At 35.4% G+C, this 13,232-nt stretch overlaps 2 protein-coding genes across 4 annotated transcripts in view; one reads left to right on the top strand and one right to left on the bottom strand.

Moving 5' to 3' along the window:
• Positions 1 to 436: 436 nt before the first annotated feature.
• Positions 437 to 10,510, bottom strand: LOC133176409 (uncharacterized). Its single transcript, XM_061311533.1, has 9 exons — positions 10,496 to 10,510; positions 9,306 to 9,463; positions 6,730 to 6,835; positions 6,416 to 6,588; positions 2,341 to 2,656; positions 2,068 to 2,247; positions 1,659 to 1,951; positions 727 to 1,463; positions 437 to 642 (listed from the first exon to the last, which is right to left on the bottom strand). The coding sequence occupies exons 1-9, from the start codon at positions 10,508 to 10,510 to the stop codon at positions 437 to 439; spliced, it is 2,184 nt and encodes a 727-aa protein (XP_061167517.1).
• Positions 2,140 to 13,232, top strand: part of LOC133176487 (uncharacterized) — a 117,502-nt gene continuing 106,409 nt past the window's right edge. Inside the window, exons 1-2 of one of the 3 annotated variants that reach the window (XM_061311606.1) lie at positions 2,179 to 2,267; positions 4,715 to 4,781. The gene's annotated coding sequence lies outside the window, so the exon portion shown is untranslated. Of the gene's footprint in view, positions 2,268 to 4,714; positions 4,782 to 13,232 lie in introns of all 3 variants that reach the window. The other 2 variants (XM_061311605.1, XM_061311607.1) reach the window with 2 other exon arrangements.

The raw sequence follows: 13,232 nt of genomic DNA on the forward strand, positions 1-13,232 counted from the left end.
GCGTCTTGTACAAAAGGTTATTAGTGCAATTCTCTCGTCATCTGAGTAAATGCCTTCCTTAAGCAATAAATAAAAGTTTAGATATCTTATTGTTATCTAAACTAATCTTGCCCTAGGAATCGGGGGAGGGGGGAGAGGGGAGGCGATATATAGAATACTATAGAAAACATAGCTACTCTATGCTTGTGCCTCCTCAATAATAACATCTGATGACCCCCCCCCTTTTTTTTGCTTGTCAAGGAATTTTTGGTAGTATCCTCCCCCTTTCAAAAAAAAAAATGAAAATGTTTGGTTGTGTCCCCCAAACTAATTGCTTCCCACAGGCCTGCTAATAACACCATATTAGTACATATCTTAGTATATATATTTAGTATCTCTTTCTTTGGTATTAGTATTGGCTACTCCCTTATACAGTTTGATAAATATATGAGTATATTCAGATGTCTAATTCACGATATTTCTTTTGGGCCTGTATGCATTTTAAACTGTCTCCCAGAACTAAGCCTAAAACATTCATAAGGTCGTCTTTTCCAAGCAAAAGAAAGATTTCCAAACTGTCTATCCCATTCTCCCGACATTTATCCTTTACAAATGCGATGCTAAAGTCTTCCAAGAACTCTTCAAAATGTTGTAGGTAATAGTCTGAAATAGGAAAATAGAAAATAAGCAGATTGAATACAAGAGACAGAAATGCATCTTTTTTAGATTCAGGCATGATTTCCTCACCTTGGTTCTTTTTTGGGGGAGACGCCTGCTGACCCGATGGAATTGCCACCTGTGCACGTGTAGCTTCAGACCCAGAGGACGAGGCCACATTTGATTGGTCTTTTTGAGTATCTGAACTTTGTTTCAAATTACGTTCACTGGGTTTTGGTTTGGCCTTTATAACTACATTTTCCTTAGGCTTTGATTCTTGTATTGAATTTGAAGATTGCGTTGACGCCCTTAGAGATAGTTCTGGAACCTTTCGGATCGTTTTTGGTAAGTTCCATGGATCAAAAGTTACGGTATGTAAAGCCATCTTTCTCCCTGAATCCATGCTATATGTGATGGATGAAAAAGCCACGCCATGCATACCCCCTCTCTTTCGAAGAGGTGGAAAAATGTGATTATCTTCCGCTATTGGAAAGAATGTTATCAAAAGCGAATTTTTCGGAACCTCTGGCCCAACAAACGAATTTCCGGTCACATCAACTCGAAGTCGCTGACGCTCCGCTATGAAGATGTCCTTTGAATCAGAATCTTTAAGTTTTCTTAGACTGGTATGCTCCTCCAAGCGTTTCTTTTCTAGTGATTTCCAGTCTTCTTTTTTGACCAGTTCGCACCAGATTTGGACGTATTCCTCGGAAACTTTCTTCAGAAATGTGATGAGCTTACAATGGTACATAAATCCCAGTGATATGAGGACCTCCATGCTGCTTATGCTATCTACACTTCCGCGCCTAACCCTGGCACCTATATAACTAGAAACAATAATTATAAAATGTTAACTTATAATGAAAAAGATTTATCACACTCCCCTCCACCCTAAAACGTGTTATTTGAACATCTGATAAGGCCAGTAGTCTTAAAAATCTACAGTACTATTACATGTAAGTATAATGCTGTCTAGCTTAAGTAGCAATAACTCCCTCCCCATTCTCCCCTTGAGGACTTACGTGCTAAATTTTGCCACATTTGTAATGATAGTATCCCCTCTTCTTTCTATGGGCTGGTTTTTCAGTTGAGTAACTTTGTCACCATTTATATGGAAATACACATATTCCATATCTAGTGAGTCATTGTCTGTTTCTTCGGCCTCGTCAAGCTTTTCCATTGGTAGATGAACTTCAACTTCCTTGCTGAGTTCTTTTGCCTCTACGTGTATTCCCTTTGTGACAGAGAGAAACTGATATTGTTCTGGGAACATTATTTTTCTTTTTTTCATTTCTTCCACTTTTACTGGAAACACCTGTAAAATAGTATTACATGACTAAGGAAGATCAAAAGTGCTGATGCTGAAAACAAAACCAACCAAAGTTATTGAAATTTTTACAATTTTAATAGCAAACATAAATATTAATGTACCGTGATCTTAAAGTTTTCCGTTTCTTTTACAGCCCCTTCTGGTATATTCAATCGAACACGCCTGTCCGTCCTGTGGATGTATTCACTTCCGGTGGGATTCACAATGAAGTCTCTTTCTTTAGGTGTTCCAAGAATAAAAAATGCCTCCACCTTTTCTGATCGAAACATGACGTACTCACCCTAAATACCAGGAAACAAAGGTAATTATTCCTAAATAATAGCGCATTTTGACACTAGAATGTGACGTCATGGTAAAGTCTGAGATATTTTTACCTGACACTGAGTCTCGGATAGACTCCATTTTCCATCACATAGTACCTTTGCCTGAAGCACTGTGTCAGCTATATGTTTAACAGCTTTGCTTGCAACATAAAAGGTAATTGGTTGTCCAACACCGAGTGTGACGCAGCACCTTTTTCTTTGTCCTTCAATGTCGCTTTCAAACCAGTAAATGTTAGTCTCCATTGTTTGAAAAGTATCTAGCGATGGCATTTTTTCCACACGCTCTTGATATCCCCACGGGCAAGTTATTACACAGTTTATTACAGATTCAGATACACGACCATCAAGCTCTATTCTGATCAGGTTTCTGTAACATTGAAATCTTATGATAAAATACATGTATTTCATTTCATGCAACTACAGGATATATATATATATATATATATATATATATATATATATATATATATATATATATATATATATATAAAGCACTAAAAATGACCAACGACACGAACAATAATAATTGTCAAATTTTCGGGACAACCTGTCCCTTCCTCAGGACAAAGAAAAAAGTTAAGAAGTCATAAAAACAAAGGAAATAGAGAAGCAAAAACAACTAGCACTACTACTAAACCACCAAACACTAAATATTTACAATGTTACATGTTTAATTTGGAGTTTATAAACAGTTGTGAACAAAGAAATCCGGAGCGCTATGAATTGCGTCCGGTCTATCGGGTGTAGTCTGGTGAAGTGTGATTTACATAATTGAACGAATTAATTATCGCTAATTAATTACGGCCAACAGTAAATCGTACATTGTCTTATTCTCTCAAAATAGCGTAACTCTACATGATAAAAAGAAATTAAAGAAAGATTATATGGAAGGACAATTTTGAAATATGAATTTGGATAAATTATAAATTTGGAAATCGGAAAAAAGAAATAAACAAAAATGTGAGCTGTAAATATTTGGGTAGGTTGTTCCAGGATTACTAATACGAATTAACGGTAAAGTTTACACTATATAGAGAGAATGAACTTGTTTGTTACAATCCGGGATTGGGTCTAGTTCACGTTCATCCTGGTGAAGTCATTAAGTTTGTTAATACCATTAGGGCGGAATGACTTCAGTCTGTGCATCCAGAACTTTTCCTTGCCTTTTCTCTGCGCGTCTGTCCATCTTGGATTATGGTCAATAACCACTACTGTCATGTCCTCCCATTTGTGACCTTCAAGGTTGAAATGTTCCCCAACTGGTTCATTGAGATTTTTGGTCCTAATGGTAGAACGGTGATTATTGACCCTCCTGCGGAGATCTCCTGTTTCACCAACATACTGTTTGGAGCAAACTTTGCAACTGATGAGATAAATGCAGTTGTCTGTTTGACAGGACAAATTCCCTAGTATTTTGTAGCTGCGGCCTGTAACGGGGCTGTTAAAACTGTCTGTGTCAGAGCTGTACTTACAGAGAAGACATCTTCTGTCAGAGCAAGTTTTAAAGCCCCCGTTAGGTAATGGATTGTCCAATCTGGTTCTTACTACCATGTCCTTCAGGTTCCTCGGGCGTCTGTATGCAGCCAATGGGGGCTCCTTAAAGACCTCTGCCATTCGTTTATTTGAGTGGAGAATTGGCAGATTCTTTTGAAGGATACCGCTGAGGTTCTTAAGGACGGGATGGTACGTGGTTACCAGAGGGACCCTGCCGCTATTGTCTTTTTCCTTGTAGCGTAATAGGTTTTGCCTGTCATGTCCCGCCATCTCATCAATAGCAGTTTGTACGGTGCGGGCATTGTAGCCTCTCTTGCATAAGTGGGACTTAAGGAGACCGCTTTGTTCTTGATATAAGGCAGGGGATGAACAGATGCGCCGAATTCTGGTGGCTAGACCCTTAGGCACATCCTTAAATGTGTGTGGAGGATGACAGCTAGTTGGCATAAGATACAGATGGGAATCTGTGGGTTTCGTGTGGAGACTGAACTCGATTTCACCTTCAGTCAGGGTAGATGTAGTATCTAGGAATATGTTTTTCGAATTAGATACGTCTACTGTAAATTCGATAGACTGATGAAAGGTGTTGGCAAACGAAATGAATGCCTCGAGGCTCTCGCGACATTCCATCCACTTCATCTCTATATCGTCAATGAAACGCAACCAGCTAAGGGGCCTAAATGGTGCTTGAAGTAGCAAGTTGCGTTCCAGGATATACAGTGTTGTTGGTTTTTAGTGCTTTATATATATATATATATATATATATATATATATATATATATATATATATATATATATATATATATATATATATATATATATAAAATAGAACGTATGTTTAGCATACTTTAACAGTTGTTTTATATGATATGTACGTAGTCTATAGAGGTTTCATGAAAACAATACGGTATATACATGTATGATGTTGCAGGTCAGGGACAGACAAGTAATCCTGCTAGCAGCGGCATCAAAAGACGATTTCTAATCAGTACACTGAGGTATTTCATCGTCAATACTCTGCGGTATTTTTTCTTTAACAGTATTTAACACACTCAAGAGAAAAATTATAAATCTGTAATGTAAAATCTTTTGTTGATGGTAGAGATTTAGTGCTCAGATACAAAATTGCGAACTAAACAGATGGATTCCTAAGGTATATAAGAAAGAAAGAAATCATAAAAGGTAAAATGAGGTAAACCAGAGTGGTATATTATTACGAGTTTGTAATTTATAGTTCTAAAAATGCGTCGTGCATACGAATTTTTAAACTTTTTTGGCTATTACATGTATATAATGATATACATAGTGCTACGTCTTTCTGGTCATGCTGATTATTTGCTATTTCATGCTTATAAGTTCATGCTTATGCTATATAGAGATTCTCAATGCTTTTCTTCTAAAGCTGATTCTGATTTTCGCTACAGAAAATGGTCTTTGTTCTATTTTATAAACACTGCTATCTATAAATGTAGTACAAATAAAAATGGACGTACACTTACCTCTGAAATCATAGGATCTAATATTAAAATAGTGTTTTATTACACAATTGAACAGGGCTATTTACAAGATAAGATATACTCAATCTATGTGTAAATGGTAGGATTGGATTTAACATTAATTTTATCTTCAACAGTCTGTGAAAGGTATATTTTAAAGAAGATGGGCGAACAAGAGGAGCAAAGTGCCTATAGTGCGACAAACATGAAGCTGAAAAATTAAATCTCAATTACATGTATAACAAAATTTTCCTTCATCTAACATTTAAGTACACTTCATATAAAATATCCATAATTTGCAAAGATCTCACAAAGATTGAAATTATTTCACTATGAAATAGCATACACACACACTAAAGAGAGCAAAAAAGATCATTTTCTCATACTTTAAGTTAACACAATTTTTCGATATGAGTGGGTCTTCGCTCCATTTTTTTTTTTTTTGAAAGTTTATCCTCAGAGCTTGCGTAAAAACATACATTTTTTGGAGCAAAGACCCACTATACCTTAAAAATACACTTTTGTGACACAACATTTATTCGCATCTTCACCAGGGCAGGTGATATTAAGTCTCCTCCAAAGAAAAAAAAATGTTTGTATCATCTGTCCTTAAGTCAAGGGTCATATCACAGCCATGATTTAAATACCTCTATTCGATCATCAGGAGCTGTGTAGCGTAGTGGTTTGCGCGTTACTCTCACAGGAAAATTTTATTACTAGGGGTTCGAACCCCACGAATACCACATTATTTTTTAATAACAAAATAATTTTTGCCGAGAAAATTTTCCTGAAAAGAGTTTTATCAAAATTTCATAAATTTCAATAAAGATAACTTAACTCTAAATACTAAAATCACAAAATGAATACGATTTTTTACATATCTGATGCTATAGACATTCTGCACGGCTTGTTCACCCATCTCCTTTACATGAATGACAGTGAATTTTATCTTTTGTGACATGAAAGTACAGATGAACATATACTGTCGTTCTAAACCATAGATTGCATATAAATGCAAAATGTATTATGACTTTGTACAAAGTTAGTAGTATATGGTATATTTGAAAATTGACATGATTTACTTATATATTTACATACCAGAGGCAATACTACATTTTTATTTCAGTAGGACTCACTTCCTTGAACTTTCCAGAGCTATGTCCATCAGTAAGTTAATTTTCTGAGTTACCACGGTTACACTGCTCTTCAGTGTGTCCAGAAATCCGGATTTATCCTGCTCCGTTTTTTTAATTATGTCATCAACAGCAGCCGATACTTTTTTGTTTTCATTTTCGAAGACTGTCGTATTCTAAGATTTGTAAAGACACTATGCACATGAAACAGAAAAGAATTGATACCCCAACTGACAATTACTCCCTGATGACAATTATGTATTTAGTTTTATTGCATCCCCTTGAGACTGTGTTTTATATGAAAATGTTTGTCTCACCGCCCACTGGGACAGGCTTCCCTCCCTGACGCTCTCGTCCGCACACTCCGTCCAAAAGGACACGATCTGTAGACTCTGTGTTACTTGTTCCTCTATGACCTGTTGCCTGTGTTAAAGGTTAATCATATTTATTATTCATTTAATTTACTTGCTCGAGAGCTTTCCTTACAAAAGTTGGATATAGAATTCTTTTTATTTGCTGACCAACTTTTTCTGAGTATAGTATTTTGCTATAGTAGATTTTCCTTTAGATGCTGGTTGCCCCCCCCCCCCCCCCCCCCACACACACACACTTTTTGTTGCTGAATTTAAAGGTCGAGCACTGGCTAATTCCAGAATTTGAACAGTTAAATAGGGTTTTTTTCTGTAGCTCGTCAGATAATTTGAGAAGTTGGAACCCCCCCCCCCCCCCAACTTCTGAAACCGTCGTTGCTACGGGCCTGCCATCATTTTATACGTACAGAGAAAAATCTGAATGTTTAGCACTAGGATAGTTATGAAATGCATCTTTAAGTGTTAATGCAATTTTAACTTGTGACCAACGATGTTTCTAAATGATATTATTTATGCTACAAACCACATATCTGTATTACTATTAAAGCTTTAAATACTGTGAAAGAGATAATTTGCATGCCATCTTTTCACCTGAACTCGTTTAATTGTTTTTGAAATTCCATACTGCCTTTTAGAATCAACCTTAAACAACATCTCTTCTATGAAGCAGAAATTCTCATAGAAATAAAATGTCACCTATATAACGAGTTCAAAACACCAAAATATAGGCTGAAGTGCCGGAACAATTAGAGTAGAGAGGTACATATATGTCATATATAGAAAGACAGACTCGGTGTAACCTAGTGATGTGAAGTAGGTTTGCCATGGAATGAAACGGATAACAAACATAAATCATTTTTGAAGAACATTATAGATAATTTTGTTGGTGTCTGTATGATGAATGCAACAGTGCAGCTACTTATGTACTTATGTACAGTGTACATTGAGCGAAGTATATGTCATCAGGATCGATTCATAAAATTGTAAAAGTTTTGATCATCTGTGTCGAGTGATGTCGATTGAAAAATAAACAAGATGTGTTTGTGAAACACTGATGCCCCCGTATGGCAGCTTATGTTGAAGGTTAAAGTTTCTCAAATGCAAGTCAAAATCCAGGCCAAAAGATAAAAAATGTTGATACCCAAAGAAAGATCTTGTCTCGAGGAAAACACGTGTGAAATTTGAAAGACCTAGATACAACTGTTCAAAAGTGATGGTGAAGGTTAAAGTTTTTTAAATAAAAGTCAAACGTCAAGGTCAAGGTCAAAGTGGTTGGTATCCAAAGGAAGATCTTGTCACAAGGATTACATATGTGAAGTATGAAAGCCCTAGCACCAACCATTCAAAAGTTATGGCCAAGGTTAAAGTTTTTCAAAAGTAGGTCAAACTCCTAGGTCAAGGTCAAAGGGTCAAAGTGGTTAGTATCCAAAGGAAGGTCTTGTCACAAGGATTACATATGTGAAGTATGAAAGCCCTAGCATCAACCATTCAAAAGTTATGGCCAAGGTTAAAGTTTTTCAAAAGTAGGTCAAACTCCTAGGTCAAGGTCAAAAGGTCAAAGTCGTTGGTATTTAAAGGAAGGCCTTGTCACAAGGATTACATATGTGAAGTATGAAAGCCCTAGCTCCAACTGTTCAAAAGTTATGGCCAAGGTTAAAGTTTTTCAAAAGTAGGTCAAACTCCTAGGTCAAGGTCAAAAGGGTCAAAGTGGTTGATATCCAGAGAAAGGTCTTGTCACAAAGAATACACATGTGAAGTTTGAAACCCTAAGCACCAACTGTTCAAAAGTTATGGCCAAGGTTAAAGTTTTTCAAAAGTAGGTCAAAGTCCAAGGTCAAGGTCAAAAGGTCAAAGTTGTTGGTATCCAAAAGAAGGCCTGGTCACAAAGAATACACATGTGAAGTTTGAAACCCCAGGCTCCAACTGTTCAGATGTTATGGCCAAGGTTAAAGTCTCATAAAATTTTGCAAAAGTGGGTCAAACTCCAAGGTCAAGGTCAAAAGGTCAAATATGATGGTACCCAAAGAAAGGTCTTGTCACAAGGAATACACATGTGAAATATGAAAGTCATAGCTCCAACCAATCAAAAGTTATGGGCAAGGTTAAAGTTGACAACAGACAGACAGACAAACAGACAAACGGACAAACAGACAAACAAACAGACAAACAGACAAACAGACAGACAGGACAAAAACAATATACCCCCGGGATCTTTCGATCCGGGGGCATAAAAATTCGATAGCAATGTATCAAGCATGCTGTGGAGTTCTGTAATCTAAATGGCTTTGAATTTTAGCGATTTTATACTGTTTGCGGTATACGTAACCGAGCGTACTCAAAATAAGCAACCTTCATTGCATTGGATACCCATTGTTAATCTATATCTAATCTAATCTCTCTCTCTCTCTCTAGGCTATTGTATTATAACAAATATGAAGAAGTCGAACTTTATTTTTTTATCAACTCAGTTTTGCATTCATCAGTAGATTAAATGATCATCTTCACTAGAATTTATGACATACACTTGTTCTCTTTCCCTATTCCTTCCATCCCCTTCTTGAGCCAAAGTATCCAGGGCACTGTTTATGACAACGAGCGACTCCAGAACCGGGAGGTAGAACTCGGACAGCACACTGGGATCCGATTTGTTCTGGAGTTGGTATTCACGTGTAAGAAGGTCCTGTAATGACAATGAAATGAATATCTGCATTTAATTATGAACATGATACCATAAATTTATAGCTTTTGTTTTTTTATAAAAGAACACACTCAGAATTTTTGATTAAAACATACCAGTTTTGAAATTTATTTTGGAGGATTTGTTATTTGTTATTTGAATGAAATCCATATCCTTTTAAAGAGATAAATACTATACATCATACATATTGTACTCTATATAAAGTCGCGAAAATACGTTGTGGAAATTACAATACAAAATTTAATTTCTTGTCATTTTTTTTCAGAACGTTAAATTTGTCATTTTCTTAGAAAGTTAAATTAAATTTCTTGTCATTTTCTTAGAAAGTTTTTTTTTTTTATTGGCAAGGATACTGCTAGTGTTTTTATGCCCCCGTAATCGAAGATTTAAGAATCAAGACCTTCCCTTTGGCACCATTTGGCCTTGACCTTGATATTTTACTTACTTTTGAAAAACTTTTACCTTCGCCATAACTTTTCATCTGTTGGTGTTATGATTTTCATATTTCACAGGTATATTACTCTAGAAAAGACCTTTCTTTGGGTACTAACATTTTTGATTTTTTGACCTGGAGTTTGACTTGCATTTGAGAAACTTGAATCTTTGACATAAGCTGCCATACGGGGGCATCAATGTTTCACAAACACATTTTGTTTTTAATCTGTTAACAAGCTGTTTATCATTGTTTGGAAATATTTCTATTCCCCTGTAGTGTTTTTAAATTAAGAAAAATGATATTCGATTTTGTTTTGAAAATACACACAGAGACTGAGTTTGTGCATTTTTTTAAAAATAAGATTTTACCCATACTGAAAAAGGACCAGTTCTGATTCTTTGTGATTAGATCTTTGAGTCTTTATCATTTGTTTATCGTTCAGCTATGTACCAACTTGTCTTGGCCCCCATTGATTTTTTAGGCCTTATCATCATTTACAAAACGTGTATTTAGAGGCGTGTATTGCAGAAGTTTTACAAAACATAAGTGACAATTTATTTGAGTTTACTATTACTTACCTCTTGAATATTCATGTTTGCTTTCCTTTGTAAATTGAAAGCACTAAAACTCCAAATCTATAGGGATGCCTCTGTCAAACAGACAGATAATCGAACAATGACGGACAATTATAAAAACAGCTCATTCAACTAGGAAGTTTAAAAGATATTGGAGATATATTGGCTGATCATGACAAACTTGGCTTTTAAATGTGCCAATATATCAATCAATACAATTGTCTGCAACAGCTACATGTAATGACACAGTTTTAAAGATTTAAGGATTATTCATCAAAATTTATCTTTGTTTGGCATTTATGTCTAGTACACATCGCCATGTGGGCTAATGTCAACTTTAGGAAACGATTTTTTTCTGTTGGACATTTTACTTACGCACTGTAGATTCAGCCCAAACTCATGAAATTGAGAAAATGATGTTAAAAGTTCAACAATATCACAACGAATGCATACATGTTATTGTATTTCCTAAATTTCATTTAATTTAGAGGATTAGAAGTGGACCTTTTTTATATCTTGTAGAGCGAACAATAATAAACGTTGGACACGGGAATTTCGCCGTAATAACCAATAATGAATAAAGCCATATCATAACTAAAATCATTTTAGATTATTAAAAAGAGAATTTTTAGAATAATTTATTACCTTGGATAAAATAATTAATTTCATTTTTAATTTCTAATAACTTTAACATCTTGAAAACGCCAGTTTCTTTACGACATCTAAAGAGTCAGATTTTATAGTACCAACACCGTGCGCAACGTATGCGCAACAAGGTCTACCCGAATTTGTAATAATTCTAACAGCAGGGTTCCTGAAATGTCTTTGAGAACCCTTTTTAAATCGTGCATGGGCTTCAGACTGTCAAATTGTTAGTTGTTTTACAATTAGCATCTGCACTGTTCTAAATTGTAAGCGGTTACACATATTGCAAATGCACTACACGTACATCACTAAAATGTAGGCGTATTAAGTAAACTGTGTTCATTTATTTCATTAACATTCTAAACGATAGACTCAAACCTCCTGGTTTTTATTGCTGTAAACATAATTTGTATACGTGTTACATATTCTGCTTACGCATATCTGTATCTTGTTTGATAACAAAGAGATACTAAAAAACTGGTAACCTGATTATTTCCTTTACTCCTTGACATTCTATAATAAACATGTAACTCTTGATCTAATTTGAAATGCTCATAATTATGCCAAGTTGAGGGGTTTTAAGCCTAATGGTTGGGTTAAGGAAGCTCTAAACACTGCACACTAAAGAGTTCTATTAGAAGGGTAGTTTTTTTTTCAGTTGGAGTGACCTTTCCTTAGAAGAAAATTAGAATAAATAGGAATTAAGTTAATGACACAATTTGTATTGTGACATGACCCGGCGAGTTTTCCTTTGAAGTCAGCCGTACAATTACTGCGATACAGAACACATTTAGTGGGCGTTTCTTATGCAAATGAGCAGAAACTGTACTGTATCTGCAAAATATCAACGATATACAGTACGGTTTATTTTTAGCGATGACGGAAAACTGAATCCGTATCTTAAATGATATAGATCTAAGAATCCTTCAAATCACATGTTAGCGCTGTTAGTATTTATTCAAAATTTGGGATGAATTAAGAATAGAATTTTACAACGTAAAGTTACCAGTGGCGGATTCAAAAAAAATTAAAAAGGAGGGAGTGGGGGCAGTACACAAATGGTTTTCTTCGAAAAAAATGTCAAAACTGGAAAGTCGGGGGTTTCGTGGGGGGTAGATTCATAATCAGGCCAGACACTATATGTGCATGATCGTTTCATGTTGATAAATTATAAGTGTATACAAGTTTAGCAAACATAATTTACGAAAGCCAAAAAGAAAAAAAAAAAAACTCGAAAGGGGGGGGGGGGGGATACCGACGCGCGCGAGTGAGTGCTGGATCTGCCTTTGGTTCTTCTACATTTTGTTTCAAACATGAAGGTAATATGCCCCCTTTATTACATCTGTTTATTTCAATTTGGAGCCAAGAATTTTGTATACACATGTATGACGACCGGTCGATGACATTGTCGGACATTTCTCTCAGAATACAACCTCCCGAAACATTTTTGCTTCAAATACATTCCCATATATGATTCTTATGTATCAAAATGTTTTGCACTAAATTCGTAGCTTAGATTTTTAAAAAAGTCAGCAAGAGCTAAATAGAAAAGAAAAAACCTACGCAATCAAATGTAGATTAAATTTTGGGAAAACACATTATATAATGCATCTCATAAAAATAATTATTTAAATTGATAGATACCTGCACGTCCACCTCACTCGGCATTTCAGTTGCGATTGCTAAAAATGGGGTACTAAATCAACTTTCTGCAAAATCATCTGATTGGTTGAGAGATATATACCCAAATACACATGTAAAGAGCAAGAGCCACTTAGGGCCTTTTTTGGCCCTGAGAATTTCTGAAAAATCGAAACTGCTCAGTTTTGGTTGAAAATGCAATATTTATAACTTGGACCCTTGATGACCGTGTATCTATTGAACATGACGTAATTTTCTCTCTAGTCAATGCATTATGACGTCATAAAATGCGTCATTTTTCCCAAATCCTGTAAATTCCCCTTCAAATGGCCAAAAGTTGAGATATTTTTTCAATATTACATATAGAGCACACCCTCTGATCCAAAATATGCAATTACATAATGAAAGATCTGTTTCTGAAGATCACAAAACATGTTTTAATTTTTGGATCGTG

The sequence above is a fragment of the Saccostrea echinata genome, unplaced genomic scaffold (assembly GCF_033153115.1).
Source record: "Saccostrea echinata isolate AGI-Se365-2 ecotype Australia unplaced genomic scaffold, CSIRO_AGI_Sech_v1 ptg000075l, whole genome shotgun sequence".
Taxonomy (NCBI): domain Eukaryota; kingdom Metazoa; phylum Mollusca; class Bivalvia; order Ostreida; family Ostreidae; genus Saccostrea; species Saccostrea echinata.